This window comes from Aquarana catesbeiana, linkage group LG01 (assembly GCF_042186555.1).
Source record: "Aquarana catesbeiana isolate 2022-GZ linkage group LG01, ASM4218655v1, whole genome shotgun sequence".
NCBI classification, from domain to species: Eukaryota; Metazoa; Chordata; class Amphibia; order Anura; family Ranidae; genus Aquarana; species Aquarana catesbeiana.
Window position 1 is genome coordinate 973,597,422 of NC_133324.1, and position 22,335 is coordinate 973,619,756.

The window sequence follows — 22,335 nt, forward strand, 5'->3', positions numbered from 1 at the left end:
GTCATATGGGTACAATGTAGCATGACTGAGTAATTGTCATTGAAAGCGCGAGAGCACAGAAAGCTGATAATTGGTCTGGGAAGAAAGGGGGTGAAAGTGCCCAGTATTGAGGTAGTTAAACACACTGTATACAGCTGGTTACTAAGGAGTGGGCTGGGAAGCCAGCTGCTGCATCTTTAACAACCTATGAGTCAACAGTTGTCAGTGGGGTTCCTCCCTGACAGCTGTATGTAAAAAAAAAAAAAATGGCCAGCAAATTAAATTAGGGGGAAAAAAAGGCATGGGATCCCCTCAAATCCATACTAGACCTGAAGGGAAACCTGAGGGGAACCGCACACTAAAATAAAAAAATGGAATGGGTCTTCCGAAAACCATACCAGACCCTTATCTGAGCATGCAGGTCAGGAAAGGGAGGGATGAGCAAGAACCTCCCCACCTAAACCATAACGGGATGCATGCTGTGGTTGAGAGGGTCCGCGGGTGGGGGACTTATCACAATCTGGAAGCCCCTTTAACAAGGTGGTCCCCAGATCCCACCCCCCCGTGTGAATGAGTATGGGGTACATTATACCCATACTCATTCACACAAAAAAGTTTAAATAAGAAAAAAAAAAACACAAGCACAGTTTTTGATGGGCGTCATGATATATGATGGATCTACATCAGGAGACATTGTTTTTTTATTTTTAATAAAAGAATGTCAAAAACTGTGTTTGTAAGTTTTTTCTTGATGATACTTTTTTGGTGAATGAGTAAGTGTATAATGTACTATCCTATACTCATTCACATGGGGGGTGGGATCTGGGGAACTCCTTGTTAAAGGGGGCTTCCAGATTCTGATAAACCCTCCGCCCGCAGAACCCACAACCACAGCCCAGGTGGGGGGAACCTCGCCATTTTTCTTATTTTGGTCATGGGGTTCCCCTCTAAATCCATACCAGACCCAAAGGTATAGATTTGAGGGGGGCCCATGCCATTTTATCCTGAATGTTTTTGCCAGCAATTTTTTTTTCATTCAGCTGTCAGCGGGGAACCCTGGTGACTGCTGATGACTCATTGGTTGTTAAGGACACGGCAGCCGGCTTCCCAGGCTTGCTCCTTAGCAACCAGCTATAGACAGTGTTTTTAAAGCAAAAGAAGACCCCACAAAGCACATAAAAATCCACATTAATATTGCAACAAGTGAGTTTTTGGTGCGACTGCATTGAAATCAATTACACACAAAACACAATCTGCTGCAGGGAAAAAAAACCCTGACCCTTTAAAAAAATGTATTGCTGCAAAACGCATAGATGCAAACTACATCCATAGGAAACCATGTTAAATAGACTGTAGTGCGTCTCTGCAAAATGCACCATAAAGTCTGAACCTAGGGTAAGAGTGCAGCCATAAGAGATCTATCATACCCCAACTTATTTATACTTATTAATGTTCAATAAAAATAAAAACCTGTTCTATCACCCAATCAGAGTGTGTGCAAATCTTTGTGGAGGAAGAGGAGGGAGGAGGAAGCCTGACATACAGAGATACTTCTACTGAAGATTTGGGGGGGTTTTCTGTTCAAGAGAAAAAAAAGTCCTGTGATACTTACTCCTCACTGCCATCTGTCCATTTTCCTTTCCACAAAACACCATCAGTTTTATATTTGGTTAATCCAACCCAGAATTCCTTTCCCTGTGATGGTCACCAGTCTCTGGATAAAACAATCAACACATTATTCAATTTATTCCTATCACGTTTCTGGACGTCTTTTGAGAACCAACAAATGCTATTCACCCCACACCCACCCGGTGACACCGGCACTGACCCGTATGGTCTCCTCCTTCACAGTGGCTAGTCTGGAGCCACGTTCTGTACAGTCTCTATAACTGTCTACATGGAATTTTTTGTTCTCAGAGAAGAAATAACATTTATCATTGATGGTGATCCAGAGATCCGGACATCTAGGAGACCGTCCTGTAATATGGAATATAGAGACAGTCAGTAATGATAGAGAGACAGCCAGACACAGGAGAGACCGTCCTGTAATATGGAATAATAGAGACAGTCAGTAATGATGAAAAGACAGCCGGACACAGGAGAGACCGTCCTGTAATATGGAATAATAGAGACAGTCAGTAATGATAGAGAGACAGCCGGACACAGGAGAGACCGTCCTGTAATATGGAATAATAGAGACAGTCAGTAATGATGAAGAGACAGCCGGACACAGGAGAGACCGTCCTGTAATATGGAATAATAGAGACAGTCAATAATAATAGAGAGACAGCCGGACACAGGAGAGACCGTCCTGTAATATGGAATAATAGAGACAGTCAGTAATGATGAAGAGACAGCCGGACACAGGAGAGACCGTCCTGTAATATGGAATAATAGAGACAGTCAATAATAATAGAGAGACAGCCGGACACAGGAGAGACCGTCCTGTAATATGGAATAATAGAGACAGTCAGTAATGATGAAGAGACAGCCAGACACAGGAGAGACCGTCCTGTAATATGGAATAATAGAGACAGTCAGTAATGATGAAGAGATAGCCGGACACAGGAGAGACCGTCCTGTAATATGGAATAATAGAGACAGTCAGTAATGATGAAGAGAAAGTCAGACACAGGAGAGACCGTCCTGTAATATGGAATAATAGAGATGGTCAGTAATGATGAAGAGACAGCCGAACACAGAAGAGACCATCCTGTAATATGGAATAATAGAGACAGTCAGTAATGATAGAGAGAAGAATTTCATATAGTGAGTCACCCAATAAAAGAGCATGTGCATTGTCTCTGTGTGAATGGGGCAAAGTAAAAAACAATGTTATTAGGCTATTTCCAGTGCTGGTTGAATGATGTACGTTGATTTAAAATGGAAAATACTGCCTTTGGCCACTAGATGGTGCTAATTATTATTCGTGCCCTCTAGTGTGCAAAATTATGTATTTTTTGCTATGCTATGCAAGCTTATACATTTTTATATACACCCCTTTGTGTTTACTGGTGTGTATCAGGATCGTCCAGCACTCCTGCTCCTCATTCCAGCATCCTGGTTTTGGCAATGGCATTCTCCTTGTCGGCCTGTCCACTTGCAAGGTGTTTGTTGTGTGTCGAGACCAAACCTGATTTAAGCCAGCCAAGCTTGCAGTCTCATGCTTGTGATAGAGAGTGATAGAGTGTGTAATATGCACTGGTTTGATTTCCCTGTGTATGACCTCGGATCAGATAATGACTATCCTCTGAACCTTGCCTGCCTTTTTTTTTTTACCTGGACTGTCATTGAACCACTCTGCCTGTCTGCAACCACAAGCACCTGTTAGGTTTGCTCAGTTCACGCCTGCCCTGGCGTGGTGACCAGACAGTATAGCATTGTGTATAAGTCCTGGGGGCAACTAAGTACCGGTAGGTCTGCTTTCCTTATGGGAAAAAGGGGCTGCTATAGGTGAAGAACACAGAAGCCAGCTATAGTGTCTGACCACCTGCGTTTGGGGTAAGTGCAACATTGTGGTTGTTCAATTAATTTGTGTGAAATAGCTTTACTTTATTTTTATTTTTTTAAAGTAAGGGGAAAACATTTCCTATTTTCTCTCCTAGACATTTGATAAGAGAAGTGATTGGCTTTCTTTGAGATTACAACAACTTTTGTCACCATACTTCTTCCTGTACCAATCAATGACAGAGGTGAAGCGTACAGCTCTAGAATAATTAATAATTAAGGAACACACCTATTTGGATAAACTATTGTTTGGTCATTTTTATAGTCACAGATTATATTTGAAATGCACAATTACTATTTCACGTAGAACAGTTTGGAAATTGCCCTATCGTGAAATGCTTACATATATGAACTGAATATTTTGATAAGGTAATAATTACTCAATAAAAATACAAATATTATGGCAGTACAAGTAGAAGGTATGTTTTTAGTTGAATCTTGGTGTCTTTGGTGTATTTCCTCTATAGAGGTGTAATATTTAAGCTTGAAACAACCCCTGAACCTCACATCTAGGAAGGCGCTTCTTCTACTAAGTACCGGTCACTGCTGTTCTCTCTCTGTGTGTAGGGTGATTGGTCTTGTCTCCACCCCCTCCTGTAGTTTCCTGCAGGAAGCCTGTAGTGGGTGGATCCTGTTGGGTCCCTCCCACAGCTCTGCTCTCTGCACAGTCCTATGTACAGTACAGCGATGATGTCATTGCTATTTATACAACATAATATTTGAGTTTGCAATGATATGGGGTCACAGAGTGGATTTATATCCTATGTGGCTATTGAGAGATATATTTTAATGGACGTTAAGAAGGGCATACACATTACCCGATGAGTCATTTGATCCGAATGTTTCTGATGGTCCATCGGGTGAAATTGGGTCATTTTTGCCTGGAATTTGAAGCAGAGACTTAATCCAAATCAACTCCATGCTGAATTACAAATGAAGACAGATGAGGCCAACATTTCAGCTACAGCCACCCAACATTTTACTGATCAGCACTTCTATAAAATGTATTTCTTTAAACACAGATACATTGTGTGTACTCACATGTCACCCCCAGAGATATGATGGTAATCAGGAGAATCAGACAGATGACGATCAGCACACCGACCAGAAGCTTCACATGTCTGCTCTCTGTAACTGAAAAGTAAAACTGTTATTATTAATATAATGTAATATTAATAATAATAATAATATAATACAGGAGTCATTCAGTGCCAACAGTTTAAAAAAATAGAGAGAACACAATTCAAGACAAGAGGGTTTGGAGGACACTGCTCCCGAGAGTAAGAGGTCTTGGGAGGAAGGAAGAGGACGGTTTGGATGATATTTTGAGATGAGGTTGGTGATGTAGCTCGGGGCAGAGTTGTGAATGACTTTGTATGTTGGTGTAAGCATTTTGAATTTTACAGTACATATTTAGCAAATGGAAGCCAGTGGTGGGATCAGCAGAGAGACCGTTCATATTTATCAACATGCATTCATCAGTTAATAAGCTTGTGCCTACAGCATCTGATTTTGACAGACCTATATGCAAGCTTTTGTGCCAAAACAGATCCAAAGAGCTGAAGAGATTCGAGTACTCACCTAGTAAAATTATAGATTTGCCTTTCCTTGTTCCCTGTCTTGGATGATCCCTCTGTTACATGTTTACTATAAAATTATTTCATATAAAAGAGGTAATTCAAAATGATATCATCAACCTAACGTGAGAAATAATAGAGGCTGTCCAGGAAAACCCAATCCTATTAAAAAACCCAGTATACTAAAAAAAACCTAATCCAATCTAATCCAAAAACTAAAAAACCCAATCCAATTAAAAAAAAATCAAAACACAAACTTAGTCAATTTTAGAATCCCAACCCAATAAAACTCCTTTCCAATTTAAAATCCAAATCTAATAAAAAAAAACAATCCTAGCGTTCCCTTTGATAGCTCAGCTGGTAGAGCTGAGGACTGTAGAGAAAAAACTAATTATAAAAACAATCCAATAAAGAATAAAAAATCAAAAACCCATTTCAGTCCAAAAACTCAATCCAATTAAAAAAATGTAATCCAATTTAAAATCCCAATCCAATCAAAAAAACAAATCCAATAAAAAAAAAAAATCTATTACAAATTATGCAAAAACCCAATTCAATTTTTTAACTGCTTGCAGACCGCCTCCTGTACATTTACGTCGGCAGAATGGCATGGACGCTGACTCCTGCCGCGAGCTCCGTGACCGTGCCCGTGGAACCCATGGACTTCATGCCCGCGATCATGTCATGGAGCTGAAGAACGGGGAGATGCCAATGTAAATACAGCATCTCCCTGTTCTGCCTAATGACAGGACACTGATCGTCTGCTCCCTCTCATCGGGAGCAGCGATAAGTGTCGTATCACTGCTAGACCCATCCCCCAGACAGTTAGAATCACTCCCTAGGACACACTTAACCCCTCCCCTGCTCCCTAGTGGTTAACCCCTTCACTACCAGTGACATTTTCACATTAATCGATGCAATTTTATAGCATTAACGCCAATGGTCCCAAAAATGTGTCTAAATTGTCCAATTTGTCCACCACAATGTCACAGTCATGATAAAAATTGCTGATCGCTGCCATTACTAGTAAAAAAAAATAAAATAATAAAAATGCCATAAAAGTATCACCTATTTTGTAGATGCTATAACGTTTGCGCAAAAAAATCAATAAACGCTTATTGTGATGTTTTTTTGCCAAAAATATGTCGAAGAATACATATCGGCCTAAACTCAGAAAAAAAATTATATTTTTTGGGGGGATATTTATTATAGCAAAAATTAAAAAAATTAAAAAACCGCAGAGGTGATCAAATACCACCAAAAGAAAGCTCTATTTGTGGGGAAAAAAAGAAGTCAATTTTGTTTGGGGGCAACGCTGCACGACTGCGCAATTGTCAGTTAAAGCGATGCAGTGCCGAATCATAAAAAGTGCTCTGGTCTTTGGCCAGCAAAATGGTCCGGGACTTAAGTGGTAAATAAAAAACAATTCAGTCTAAAAACTCCATCCAATCTAAAGGCCCAATCCTGTCAAAAAAAACGAATTCAATTGAAAAACCCTATCCGATACAAAAAACAATTAATTCCAAAAATCCATTTTAAAAAATTCAGTCCATAAACCCAGTGCCATCCAAATTGCAGCCCATTCAAAAATTCAATCCAACCTAAAAACCCGATCCAGTTTTAAAACCCAAATCAGTCCACAAACCCAATCCAGTCTATAAGCACAATCCAATCTAAAAACCCAATCCAATCCAAAAACCCAATCTAATTACAATCCCAGTCAATTAAAAAACCCAATCCAACTAAATCCACAATCCAAAAAAAAAAATCTATTTCAAAAACACAATCCAATCCAAAAACCCAACCCAAACCAATCCAATTTGGTCCAAAAACCCAATCCATTTAAAACCCCAATTTATCCCAAAAAGAAAACTTAAACAAATTCACAAACATAGTTCATTCCAAAAACCCAGTCCATTCCAAAAAAACAAACAATCCAATCCAATCCATTCTAAAAATCCAATCCTCTCCAGTAACCCAATCCATTCCAAAAACCTAAGTCATTCCAAAGTTCTATTTCATTCCAAAAACCCAATCCATTCCAAAATCTACACCATTCCAATCCTATCCAATCCAAAGCCCAGTACATTCCACTTAATTCTAAAAACCAAATCCACTTGAAAAACCTAATCCATTAAAAAAAATATATAGTTTAAAATTTAAATCCAGTTCAAAAATCCAATCCATTCCAAAATCTACTTCATTCCAAAATCCAATCAAATCCAAAGCCCAATACATTTAAATTGATCGATGCAGTCTAAAAACCGGATCCAATCTAAAAATCAAATTCAATCCAAAAATTAAATTTTATGTAAAAAATCTATTTAAAAAACCCAATCCATTACAAAAAACAATCCAATCTAAAAATCCAATCCAAAAACACAATTCATTCTAGAAACCCTATCGAATCAAAAAAAAAAATCCAATCCAAAAATCCAATCTATTTCATTCCAAAAACCTAATATGTTCCAGAAAACCCAATCCATTCCAAAACCTCAATTCTGTCCAAAAATCCAATCCATTCCAAAATCTACTTCCTTTCCAAAATCCATTTCAAAGCCCAATACATTCCAATTGATTGCTGCAGTCTAAAAACCTGATCCAAATCTAAAAATCAAATCCAATCCAAACATTACATTTTATATAAAGAAGTTCATTTAAAAACCAAATCCATTACAAAAAAACAATCCAATCCATTCCAAAAACACAATTCATTCTAGAAACCCAATCCATTAAAAAAGAAATAAAAATCCAATCCAATCCAAAAATCCAATCCACTCCAAAAACCCAATCCATTTCAGAAACATAATCCATTCCATTTCATTCCAAAGACCTAATATGTTCCAGAAAACCCAATCCATTCCAAAATCTAATCCATTCCAAAACCTCAATCCAGTCCAAAAATCCAATCCATTCCAAAATCTACTTCATTCCAAAATCCAATCCAAGTCAAAGCCCAATACATTCCAATTGATCTGATCAGGTTTTCAGACTGCATCAATCTAAAAATATATTCCAATCCAAAAATTCAATCCAAAAATCAAATTCTATATAAAGAAATCCATTTAAAGAATCCAATCCATTACAAAACACAACTCATTTTAGAAACCCAATCCACTGAAATAAAATAAAAAGTCCAATCCAAAAATGCAATCAATTCCAAAAACCCAATCCATTTAAAAAAATAATCCATTCCATTTCATTCCAAAAACCTAATATGTTCCAGAAAACCCAATCCATTCCAAAACCTGAATCCTGTCCAAAAATCCAAAAACCCATTCCAACATCCAATCTAATCCAAAGCCCAATACATTCCATATGATCAATGCAGCCTGAAAATCTGATCAAATACAAAACTCTAATCCAATACAAAAATCCAATCCAATACAAAAATCAAATTCTATTGAATTCTATTTAAAAAAAAAAAATCAAAAATCCAATCCAAAAACCAAATCCAATCAAAACATCCAATCAAATTAAAAAAAAAAAAAAAAAACACAACCCAATCCAAAATTGAATCCAATCGTAAAATCAAATCCATTCCAAAAATAAATTCCTATCCTCACAAATGTCCTCCAGATCACAATAGAGATACCGGAAAAGTCCCAGACAGCTACACAATATAAGAATCAAACAAAATACAGTACTTGCTCATAGGTTCCAGTAAATGTTACATGTAGCAACTATCATCCAGTTACCAATGACACAGTGCAATTATAAAAGTAAAAAAAGCAGAGCCACTTCCTAGCAGCTCTGGTCCCATCAACACATGCTGGGGATGTTTGCTTTTATGGCTTACACAGTGGTAGCTTCCACAAATTCAGCCACTGACTTGCCTCAAATTAATATAATAATAGATGGAGGAAATATGTAGCTTATCAGAAATTCAGTGTGGAATGATTGCCTCAGAAAGTTCTCACCAAGATATAGTCCATCAGCTACTTACTTACCACAAAATGACATCTTCCAGCTGGTTTTATCACTTGGTAAAAAAGCTGGTGGGGATCCTGGGTGACATCATTGACCATATATGTTGTCACCCAGCATCCCTGGAAAGTTTGTTGTCAATCAACACTTACAGTAGCTGGGGGCTGTAAGTTATGGCTGGAGAATTGATGGTAAAAAATATAATTGTGGCACAGGTCATCATGGCAGCAGGTACTCGGGATGTTGCCTATCATGATTGGCCTTGGACCTACATTGCTGGATGACATGATTGATGTTGGATTTATTTTTCATTAGATAAAGGAATTTCTCTATGGTGTCTGTGTGTTTATTTACATTATTTTTTGTGAATAAGTAACAAGTATGTACCCCATACTCATTCACGTACAGTGGAGGGTCAGATATCTGAGGTCCCCTTAATCTTTGCACCCCACCTGACAGGGCAACCTCCCAATGCTAAGGGAGTATGGCAAGAATAGTTTGAAGCATTGGGGGTTACACTCGCTGCCTCCCCTTTCCTGGCCAGTTAAGAGTATGGTATGGATTTTGAGATGGACCTCACACAAAAAAAAAGCCACGGGGTCCCAATAAAACCCATACCAAATGCTTACACAGGCTGGCCAGGAAATGGTAGTAGAGAGAACATGTGTCCCTCCTCTTCAACCAGCCGACATGTCCTCAACATTAACTTTCAGGGGTGGGGGGCACCAAGCCTCCATCTCCTGAAAGGCACATTGTCTTCATATTGATGGGAACAAGGACCTCGGCTCTACATTCCTGGCCTGGTGGATGTATGGGGTCTACAGGGAGGGGGTGTATCAGAATCTGGAAGAATTGGACTACTTTATTAAAGAAATATAAAGTGAGTGCTGCTCTCATTCCAAGAGGGACTAATGTGTCACATAAAAACCTCTGATTACATCATAAGCTGGATACACAAAGTCACCTAGTCTATGTCAGTTGTCTCCTTGTTTAGGTGAATGTCTCTCTAGTCTAATATGTCAATTGTCACCTTGTGTGAGGAATGTCTCTCTAGTCTGATATGTCAATTGTCACCTTGTGTGGGGAATGTCTCTCTAGTCTGATGTGTCAATTGTCACCTTGTGTGGGGAATGTCTCTCTAGTCTGATGTGTCAATTGTCACCTTGTGTGGGGAATGTTTCTCTAGTCTGATATGTCAATTGTCACCTTGTGTAGGGAATGTCTCTCTAGTCTGATATGTCAATTGTCACCTTGTGTGAGGAATGTCTCTCTGGTCTGATATGTCAATTGTCACCTTGTGTGGGGACCATCTCTCTGGTGTGATATGTCAATTGTCACCTTGTGTGAGGACCATCTCTCTGGTCTGATATGTCAATTGTCACCTTGTGTGGGGAATGTCTCTCTGGTCTGATATGTCAATTGTCACCTTGTGTGGGGACCATCTCTCTGGTGTGATATGTCAATTGTCACCTTGTGTGGTGACCATCTCTCTGGTGTGATATGTCAATTGTCACCTTGTGTGGGGGATGTCTCTCTGGTCTGATATGTCAATTGTCACCTTGTGTGAGGAATGTCTCTCTGGTCTGATATGTCAATTGTCACCTTGTATGAGGAATGTCTCTCTAGTCTGATATGTCAATTGTCACCTTGTGTGGGGAATGTCCCTCTAGTCTGATATTTCATACACAAGATGACAATTGACATATCAGACTAGAGACACATTCCATACACAAGGTGACAATTGACATGTCTCTTTAGTCTGATATGTCAATTGTTACCTTGTGTATGGAATGTCTATCTGGTGTAATATATCATTTGTCACCTTGTGTGGGGACAGTCCCTTGTCTGTAGACTCACCTTGTGTAAACAAACATTTCTTTGGTCTGATATGTCCATTTTCTGTAGACTTCCTTGAGTGGGGATGTGTTTCTGGTCTTATACAGTGAGGGAAAAAAGTATTTGCTCCTCTTCTGATTTTGTACGTTTGCCCACTGACAAAGAAATGATCAGTCTATAATTTTAATGGTCGTTTTTTTTTTTTAACAGTGAGATACAGAATGACAACAAAAATATCCAGAAAAATGCATTTCAAAAAAGCTATAAATTGATTTGCATTTTAATGAGTGAAATAAGTATTTGACCCCTTCACAAAACATGACTTAGTAGTTGATGGAGAGACCCTTGTTAGCAATCACAGAGGTCAGACGTTTCTTGTAGTTGGCCACCAGGTTTGCACACATCTCAGGAGGGATTTTGTCCCACTCCTCTTTGCAAATGAAAAAGGGAAGTTTGGGACTTTGTATGAAGCAATTGAGTAGTGGAGGTAGATTGCAATAAAAGCATATTTATTAGGTAGCATGAATTTGCATACAAAAAAATATAGATAAAAGAATGTTTCATATCATATATACATGAGAGACGTGCACAAAGGCTGAATATGCAAGAATGGGAAAATACATGCATAACATCATGTGGTCAAAACAATAAATACATATATGCATAAGAAATACATGTACATGCCAATAGCAGCAGGCCTACCACCGGCACATGCACCCACATGGTACATCTGTATCCACCAGATGGTATAAAAAACATCATATATTAAAAATAAGTAAATCTCAATCCGTATGGAGTAAGTAGCTGCGGCATCATATGAAGCTCTACGCGTTTCGTGGGTGTTCCCACTCGTCAGGAGCGGATGCGTCAGACATTTCTATAGTATAAAAAAAGGATTTAAGAACCGTACTTCTCAGAAAAGTTCAAAAATGTTGTTTCTATTAGTATGGGTGGTTGACCACTAACACTCACCAACCCAGGCATGGACCGCAAGGAGGAGTGATCGGAGCAGGGCCGGCCGAGACATAGCCTCAACGCGGGAGCTGAGGCGGCATAATACAAGGTTGCAGCATCGGATAGGATGAGAGCTTAAAGTATGAATGAGAGCTAATGTGGCCAAGAAAGTAGTGTATACTCAACGGAGCAAGGATATCTGGGAACAAGATTAAAATAAATATATGTATAATTGTAATATATTAATCATAGTGATGATATATAGTGGGGGATAGTGATAAAAGTAAATGAACCCAGTATAGCTCCATATAGGAGGTGTATGAATAATATGAAAAGGATAAAGAAGATACAAATGATGCCCAAAGATGTGCAAGTATCTGTGTATAAAAATGATGGAAATGAACATACAACAGATTGTGGTATCAATGCTAAAAGGAATGCCACGTGGAAACAAGGGCAAATGGTGTGAACAGAAAACAAATCCACCAAGAGAGAAAAAAAAAAAAAAAAAAAAAAGGAAAAGAAGATAAAGGTTGGAAAAGCAAAGGAGAACACCTACCCTAATGCTGCAACAAAACAACTCCCAGCAGGACGTGTAGCTGGTGTGTGGAAACCCCAAAGGGGAACTGATGAATTGGGCAGTTCACCTGAAAGGGGGATGTAATTATGCCGCCAACGCCACGCTAATGAGCCAATGGAGGCGAGGGAGCCGCACCTGAAGTGAGTGATATACTCAACAGCCGACGCGGAAATCTCACCATACCGGGACACAGGATGTTCTGGCTAGACACCGGCACCATGACCTCATTACTGACGTCACACGCACGGAGTGAAGCCGCCACGCACAGAGCGTGACAGGCGTGGCGCCGATGCGCAAAGCGGCAGATGCCCCGTTCTCCCAAACACACTGGGTGCAGGGGGAGGAGGGGGAGAGTCCAATGAGCGCATCGCAGCTCCCGCGATAGAGGTGGAGCCCAGCCATGTCCAAACATCGACCCATCCACCCACATCAGACCATGGGCAGGCAGAGGGAGTGTACATGGAACATGTGATTGGGGGCAGTCCATGTGGGTACATGAAACTTGGTGAAGAAACTGCTGCCTATAAAGAATGACATGTGCAAAACATGAAAACATAGATGTTAAATAAACAATCTAAATAAATCTTTGTATTGACAAAATTTAAACCTTAATGAAGGTACCCTATGAATGAGGGTGGGCCTCACACTGGGATGGCAGGGGAGCACTGCCACTCCAATTACTCAATTGCTTCCATCCCGGTATCTGTATGAGAAAATGGGGGGAGTTTGGGACTTTATATGAAGCACCATAAGTGCCTCCATCCCGCGGGACTTTAAATGAAGAACCCTAAGGTGCCTCCATCCCTGTAAATAAATGAAAAAGGGAAGTTTGGGACTTTGTATGAAGCAATTGAGTAGTGGAGGTAGATTGCAATAAAAGCATATTTATTAGGTAGCATGAATTTGCATACAAAAAAATATAGATAAAAGAATGTTTCATATCATATATACATGAGAGACGTGCACAAAGGCTGAATATGCAAGAATGGGAAAATACATGCATAACATCATGTGGTCAAAACAATAAATACATATATGCATAAGAAATACATGTACATGCCAATAGCAGCAGGCCTACCACCGGCACATGCACCCACATGGTACATCTGTATCCACCAGATGGTATAAAAAACATCATATATTAAAAATAAGTAAATCTCAATCCGTATGGAGTAAGTAGCTGCAGCATCATATAAAGCTCTACGCGTTTTGTGGGTGTTCCCACTCGTCAGGAGCGGATGCGTCAGACATTTCTATGGTATAAAAAAAGGATTTAAGAAACCGTACTTCTCAGAAAAGTTCAAAAATGTTGTTTCTATTAGTATGGGTGGTTGACCACTAACACTCACCAACCCAGGCATGGACCGCAAGGAGGAGTGATCGGAGCAGGGCCGGCCGAGACATAGCCTCAACGCGGGAGCTGAGGCGGCATAATACAGGGTTGCAGCATCGGATAGGATGAGAGCTTAAAGTATGAATGAGAGCTAATGTGGCCAAGAAAGTAGTGTATACTCAACGGAGCAAGGATATCTGGGAACAAGATTAAAATAAATATATGTATAATTGTAATATATTAATCATAGTGATGATATATAGTGGGGGATAGTGATAAAAGTAAATGAACCCAGTATAGCTCCATATAGGAGGTGTATGAATAATATGAAAAGGATAAAGAAGATACAAATGATGCCCAAAGATGTGCAAGTATCTGTGTATAAAAATGATGGAAATGAACATACAACAGATTGTGGTATCAATGCTGATAGGAATGCCACGTGGAAACAAGGGCAAATAGTGTGAACAGAAAACAAATCCACCAAGAGAGAAAAAGAAAAAAAAAAAAAAAGGAAAAGAAGATAAAGGTTGGAAAAGCAAAGGAGAACATGCTGCAACAAAACAACTCCCAGCAGGACGTGTAGCTGGTGTGTAGAAACCCCAAAGGGGAACTGATGAATTGGGCAGTTCACCTGAAAGGGGGATGTAATTATGCCGCCAACGCCACGCTAATGAGCCAATGGAGGCGAGGGAGCCGCACCTGAAGTGAGTGATATACTCAACAGCCGACGCGGAAATCTCACCATACCGGGACACAGGATGTTCTGGCTAGACGCCGGCGCCATGACCTCATTACTGACGTCACACGCACGGAGTGAAGCCGCCACGCACAGAGCGTGACAGGCATGGCGCCGATGCGCAAAGCGGCAGATGCCCCGTTCTCCCAAACACACTGGGTGCAGGGGGAGGAGGGGGAGAGTCCAATGAGCGCATCGCAGCTCCCGCGATAGAGGTGGAGCCCAGCCATGTCCAAACATCGACCCATCCACCCACATCAGACCATGGGCAGGCAGAGGGAGTGTACATGGAACATGTGATTGGGGGCAGTCCATGTGGGTACATGAAACTTGGTGAAGAAACTGCTGCCTATAAAGAATGACATGTGCAAACCATGAAAACATAGATGTTAAATAAACAATCTAAATAAATCTTTGTATTGACAAAATTTAAACCTTAATGAAGGTACCCTATGAATGAGGGTGGGCCTCACACTGGGATGGCAGGGGAGCACTGCCACTCCAATTACTCAATTGCTTCCATCCCGGTATCTGTATGAGAAAATGGGGGGAGTTTGGGACTTTATATGAAGCACCATAAGTGCCTCCATCCCGCGGGACTTTAAATGAAGCACCCTAAGGTGCCTCCATCCCTGTAAATAAATGAAAAGGGGAAGTTTGGGACTTTGTATGAAGCAATTGAGTAGTGGAGGTAGATTGCAATAAAAGCATATTTATTAGGTAGCATGAATTTGCATACAAAAAAATATAGATAAAAGAATGTTTCATATCATATATACATGAGAGACGTGCACAAAGGCTGAATATGCAAGAATGGGAAAATACATGCATAACATCATGTGGTCAAAACAATAAATACATATATGCATAAGAAATACATGTACATGCCAATAGCAGCAGGCCTACCACCGGCACATGCACCCACATGGTACATCTGTATCAGATATATTTATACCAGATGGTATAAAAAACATCATATATTAAAAATAAGTAAATCTCAATCCGTATGGAGTAAGTAGCTGCGGCATCATATAAATCTCTACGCGTTTCGTGGGTGTTCCCACTCGTCAGGAGCGGATGCGTCAGACATTTCTATGGTATAAAAAAAGGATTTAAGAAACTGTACTTCTCAGAAAAGTTCAAAAATGTTGTTTCTATTAGTATGGGTGGTTGACCACTAACACTCACCAACCCAGGCATGGACGAAACGCGTAGAGCTTTATATGATGCCGCAGCTACTTACTCCATACGGATTGAGATTTACTTATTTTTAATATATGATGTTTTTTATACCATCTGGTGGATACAGATGTACCATGTGGGTGCCTGCTGCTATTGGCATGTACATGTATTTCTTATGCATATATGTATTTATTGTTTTGACCACATGATGTTATGCATGTATTTTCCCATTCTTGCATATTCAGCCTTTGTGCACGTCTCTCATGTATATATGATATGAAACATTCTTTTATCTATATTTTTTTGTATGCAAATTCATGCTACCTAATAAATATGCTTTTATTGCAATCTACCTCCACTACTCAATTGCTTCATACAAAGTCCCAAACTTCCCTTTTTCATTTATTTACAGGGATGGAGGCACCTTAGGGTGCTTCATTTAAAGTCCCGCGGGATGGAGGCACTTATGGTGCTTCATATAAAGTCCCAAACTCCCCCCATTTTCTCATACTCCTCTTTGCAGATCCTTTTCAAGTCATTAGGGTTTCGAGGCTGATGTTTGGTAACTCGAACCTTCAGCTCCCTCCACATATTTTCCTTGGGATTAGGGTCTGGAGACTGTCTAGGCCACTCCAGGACCTTAATGTGCTTCCTCTTGAGCCCTTTGTTGCCTTGGCGATGTGTTTTGGGTCATTGTCATGCTGGAATACACATCCACGACTCATTTTCAATGCCCTTGCTGAGGGAAGAAGGTTCTCACCCAAGATTTGATGGTACATGGCCCGTCCATCGTCCCTTTGATTCGGTGAAGTTGTCCTGTCTTCTTAGCAGAAAAATACCTCCAAAGCATAATGTTTCCACCTCCATGTTTGATGGTGGGGATGGTGTTCTTGGGGTCATAGGCAGCATTCCTCCTCCTCCAAACACGGCGAGTTGAGTTGATTCCAAATAGTTCAATTTTGGTCTCATCTGACTACAACACTTTCACCCAGTTCTCCTCTGAATAATTCAGATGTTCATTAGAAAACTTCAGACTGTCCTGTACATGTGATTTCTTGAGCAGGGGGACATTGCGGGCGCTGCAGGATTTCAGTATTTCACAACATAGTGTGTTACCAATTGTTTTCTTGGTGACTTTGGTCCCAGCTGCCTTGAGCTCATTGACAAGATTCTCCCGTGTAGTTCTGGGCTGATTTCTCATCATTCTCATGATCATTGAAAATTCAAGAGATGAGATCTTGCATGGAGCCCCAGACCGAGGGAGACTGACAGTTATTTTGTGTTTCTTCCATTTGCGAATAATTGCACCAACTGTTGTCACCCTCTCACCAAGCTGCTTGGCGATGGTCTTGTAGCCCATTCCAGCCTTGTGTAGGTCTACAATCTTGTCCCTGACATCCTTGGACAGCTCTTTGGTCTCGGCCATGGTGGAGAGATTGGAATCTGATTGATTGCTTTTGTGGACAGGTGTCTTTTATACAGGTAAACAAGCTGAGATTAGGAGCACTTCCTTTAAGAGAGTGCTCCTAATCTCAGCTTATTACCTGTATAGAAGACACCTGGGAGACAGAAATCTTGCTGATTGATGGGGGATTAAATACTTATTTCACTCATTAAAATGAAAATCAATTTATAACTTTTTTGAAATGCGTTTTCTGTATATTTTTGTTGTTGTTCTGTCTCTCACTGTTAAAATAAACCGCCGATAAAATTATAGACTGACCATTTCTTTGTCAGTGGGCAAACGTACAAAATCAGCAGCTGATCAAATACTTTTTTTCCCTCACTGCATGTCAGTTGTCACCTTGTGTGGGAATGCTTCTCTGGTCTTGTATGTCATTTGTCACCTAGTATGAATGAAGGTCTTTTTATGTCCCTTTTCTGTAGACTCACCTTGTCTAAACAAAAGTATCTTTGGTCTGATATGTCCATTTTCTGTAGACGTGCGGAGCATATTAAGATCTTCATAGGCTGGAGGATGTTGTGAAAAGAAGGGAGACATATGAAGTGCGATTTATAGGAGAAATATGATAACATGCCACAGCAAGTATCATCTTTGGATGTAGTCAAAATGACTGAAGGGGCCTCTGTACACATTACTCTTCTATTACATGAATACAGTACTTTTATATTTCATTGTAGCCAGCTCTGCTGTTTGTTCTATTTCTCAGTCCCTAATAGTTTCCAACCTGCCATGCAACTTGACCTTGGGCTGCCTATAGATTGTCAGATGTCTAACCTGGCTACCCTATGCTGTTCACTGAGCTCTGAGCTAAAGCTAGCTAGAGAATCCCTGACGAGAAAAAAAAGCCAATACCAAAGGTAACAAAAGCTGCAAATAAACTCTATTTTAACAAAGATGCCTTATCAGGCAGCTGTCCTCCCCAAGTCCTTCCCCGCTTCTTTTTCAGATGGTATAGTCACAAACCTGCCTTTATGGAGAAACTCCACCATATTGTGTCACACTCTCCTGGCCTTAGGCCCTCTTTACCCATATTCCTAGCCTGGGGCCTGTTACCTAAACCAAGCCACAGGACGTGCTAGACCAAGGTCAGGGGTGGCAAGGTTTCTCCATCATTCCTCACTGATCACCTTGGAAGTTCAGGCCTCAAGAGCGCCCTCTCTCTCTCTTTCCTCACAGCACATCACTACATTATGCTGATCAGGGGTGTCTTTCTTCCATACCCCAACTCCACCAGGCCCCACCAACAGTGGGGCATATAAAAGGACACTAACTTCACCCACTACATCATCAAAGGAGGGGCAACAAATAAAAGGGCACTTACACCTGACAACACATAAACTGCAACAATTAAACTATAAGAACTCAGAAACACTTCCCTAATAGTCTCTGCTTCTGGTCTGGATGAAATACAGCAGCAGCTCCTGCATGGATGCTCATGTGGTCCAATTATGTCTCTACTTCCTGGAAACTCTCTTTTATAAGTGTAGCACGCTGTAGCTAGTGTGCTATGTAGTTGTAGTATAGGCAAATTGGTTTGGCTGAGAGCTAGGCCTGGGCTGAATCTGGGTCAGGGTTGAGTGATGCTGGGAGGCTGGATGACTCATCAGGTAGCTTTTCTGGTGCCTCTCCCTGTTCTGGAACCTTGGAGAAGCTTCCAGATGTAGTGGGTGGAAACCAGGAGGAGCTGCTTGGCATATTTATGAGGTCCTTGACCAATCCCCAGCAGAAAGGGGCTGGAAGAGGGTCTGTTTACCTCATATAAAAGCATGAGTCAGGTCAGTAGGGGGCAGTTGGGTGGGATATGGAGATGAAGTGCTGAGGAGGCTGTCGAGGGCCCTTGAAGGTGCCCCTAGTCTTTGGGGTAACCTCGGGCCTGGGGCTCGAGTGCTGGAAGGATCCCCCACAACACACGGAGAAACCCCTTTCTGATGGCACAGGAGAAAGGAGAGAGGACAGCAGGGACAGGTTAGCATGTCTGGGAGTTCTCCTGAGAAGTCAGCCGGGTGGCTAAGTGAGTGTAGGGACCTCTGTATACAGTACACTCATGGGGCAATGTCTAGAACAGTTTGGTTGAAGGGGCAGAACATTGCCTCAAATTATGTTACATAAAAGGATTTTAAAAATAATTTTGAATTGAGAAAATAAAAATACATTTATGCACTAACTATGTATAACACACTGCTTTCACCACAATGGCTCTGAGTGATGATGTGATATGACAACACACCCTGTCTTTACTCCATCAGCTCTAAGAGTAATCCCTACGCTGCCAACTTTCACCTCATTGGCTGATTCTCTCCTAAAGATGTATAAAGTGGTTAGTGTGCATCAGAATTTAGACATTGCTCCAACTGTAAAATTAACATTGAGTGGTTTACATTTGAACAACAGGTCCTCTTTAGTATTTAGGTGATGATATAATTCCCACCTTGTTGGGTCTTGGTGGTGGTTGTGTTGTCCTTTTGTGCTGACTTGTTCGGTTTATTGATAGGTATGTAAAGTAAATGGTTATCTTCTGCCTGTGTAGAGACTGGGATAACATGACATGTAAATATTCTATATAGAATATGACATCACACCCTCATACTGAACTTTATATTGGGGTAAAATGACATATAAACCTCCTGTACTGAATTCACACCTTTATACTGAGCTGCCTGCTCAGACATGAAAACTTCCCTTTTACTTCTAGGACAAAGTCCTCCAACACTGCTATCTTTGTGTGATTTGCATCCATATCAACATCCTTTATTTAGGAAAGGGGGACACTACGCAGATACTTTATGATGTAAAAATGTATTGATATACTCAAAATATCACAGCCAAAGGAATGGGTTGTATGATGGATGATAGTTTAACGTGAACTTTTAATCAGAGAAACATTAAGCTGCCATTGCTGACCAGTTGGCTTTGCTACTTTGAGTCACTGATCTACAACAAAAATACAGATGGGTATTGATGCCAGAGGGTCAGCTTGATGGCCAGGCAATTAGGATTTTGTTCCCATGTATTTCTATAATTGGAACTCCATCAGAATGTCTTTTTTTTTAGTTTTTCATGGGAGCAGAAGAGTTATGCCCCGTACACACGGTCGGACATTGATCGGACATTCCGACAATAAAATCCTAGGATTTTTTCTGACGGATGTTGGCTCAAACTTGTCTTGCATGCACACGGTCACACAAAGTTGTCGGAAAATCCGATCGTTCTGAATACGGTGACGTAAAACACGTACGTCGGGACTATAAACGGGGCAGTAGCCAATAGCTTTCATCTCTTTATTTATTCTGAGCATGCGTGGCACTTTGTCCGTTGGATTTGTGTACACACTATCGGAAATTCCGACAACGGATTTTGTGGTCGGAAAATTTTATAGCCTGCTCTCAAACTTTGTGTGTCGGAAAATCCGATGGAAAATGTGTGATGGAGCCCACACACGGTTGGAATTTCTGACAACAAGGTCCTATCACACATTTTCCGCCGGAAAATCTGACTGTGTGTACGGGGCATTAGTATGCCTGTTAGGTTCTTATTACTGGTATTTATTCTCCATTTTTTGCTTCTGGGACAAAAAAGAAAATGATGGGAAAACCAAAATGTTCCTGTTGTCATTAAAACCTGAATAGAGAGGAAATCATCAAATGTTGATTTCCTTACTGTGTTTCTCAGACAGAAAGTGAATCTTTCATCAACAGGTACAAAGAAGGAACACTGTTAGGAAGATGAGTGTTGTTCTGTTGGAGATGTCTATCCCTCAACCCACATTATTACATTCCATTGTATATGTTCATGTTATATTTATACAAAAGCGCTACCTTTCTCTGTCGTGGCAGGATTCTTGTTCTTCTCTTTCTTTAGTTTGTTAACCGATGTGTATGTGGGATCGGAGACATCTGGCTGTGGAGAGACTAAGATACCAACACACAATGAGGAACCACTAGCGATATATCACAGAACATCTAATTTTTGTTGGATAATTGAAAACTACAGTTCAAGAGGTCCAGCTACCTCAACAACCACCTAGTGAGGTACCCCATGGTGACCAACAATAATGGGCACACTTCCTCTGTCCAGTTGTGTGACTCCACCAGTGCTGTCAGAGGGGTCAGCAGCTGGCTAAGTGGTTAGTCTTTGAGGTAGCAGGAGCCTGTGGTACATTGCACCTATGATTAGAAGATCATGGGTGCAATGTCAAAGTCCTGCACACTCTCCCTCCAGCGCCCTTGCCTGTACCCATATAGGCTTTCAGTTACAAAGCTTGAGGCAATGTCAATGAACTACAAGGGTGCTCATCAGTGGGGAGAAGAACCCCAAACCAACGGTTATGGGGGGTTGAGGAGGGTAGGGTGGTTGCTGCATAGTGTCATGTTACATGTTATACCCTAAATACGGGTGTAACATGTTACTAATGATGAACTTATCTTTTAAGTTTTGGATGAAGTGGAGAAGGGGTTATCTATTTCTGTCGGTGGCCCCATTGGGGAGATTTTCATTCACTTCTTGAGAAGCAGGGGATAGGAAGACACACAGAGTTATAAAAAACATTTGGTAGACATTTTCCACATTCACTGCTCTACTGAAGATTAGGGATGAGCTTCGTGTTCGAGTCGAACCCATGTTCGACTCGAACATCGGCTGTTCGATCGTTCGCCGAATTGCGAACGTTATGGGCCGTTCGCGCTAAATTCGTGTGGCGCGTCACGGCCCATAATTCACTGCGGCATCGCAGTGCATTGCTGGCTGATGATTGGCCAAGCATGCACTATGACCCGCATGCTTGGCCAATCACAGCGCTGTCAGTAGAGAGAGCTGTAATTGGCCAAAGCCAGGGTGGCTTTGGCCAATTACGGCTCAGGGCATTTAGTACACACCCCACACTATATAAGGCCGCCTGCACGGCGGCCCTGTGTAGTGTGTGTTCCGGTGTGCTGAGAGATAGAGAGAGAGAGAGACAGTGTCATTTGATTTGAGTTAGATAGATTAGGCAGAACAGTCAGTCAGTTAGCTGCACTTACAGTGTATTGTGTATATATATGCATCCCAGGTGTTGCATATATATATATACACTGTATTCAGTTTAGCTAGATCCGTTCCTGTTATCTTCTATCTAGACTATTTACATTTAATGCAGTGCGTCCTGCTCACAGTGTTCAGCTAGATCCGTTCCTGTTATCTTCTAGACTATTTACATTTAGTGCAGTGCGTCCTGCTCACAGTGTTCAGCTAGATCCGTTCCTGCTATTTACATTTAGTGCA

The 22,335-nt window shown here is 40.9% G+C and overlaps 1 protein-coding gene across 1 annotated transcript in view; it reads right to left on the reverse strand.

Annotated features, from left to right (window-relative positions):
* Nucleotides 1–1,768: 1,768 nt before the first annotated feature.
* LOC141128865 (uncharacterized) overlaps nt 1,769–22,335 on the reverse strand; it is a 67,806-nt gene continuing 47,239 nt past the window's right edge. Inside the window, exons 3-8 of the mRNA XM_073616461.1 lie at nt 20,895–20,987; nt 19,508–19,609; nt 17,508–17,585; nt 4,528–4,620; nt 4,305–4,367; nt 1,769–1,956 (exon numbers count right to left, since the gene is read on the reverse strand). Coding sequence (XP_073472562.1) covers nt 1,769–1,956; nt 4,305–4,367; nt 4,528–4,620; nt 17,508–17,585; nt 19,508–19,609; nt 20,895–20,987 — 617 coding nt within the window. The remainder of the gene's footprint in view (nt 1,957–4,304; nt 4,368–4,527; nt 4,621–17,507; nt 17,586–19,507; nt 19,610–20,894; nt 20,988–22,335) is intronic.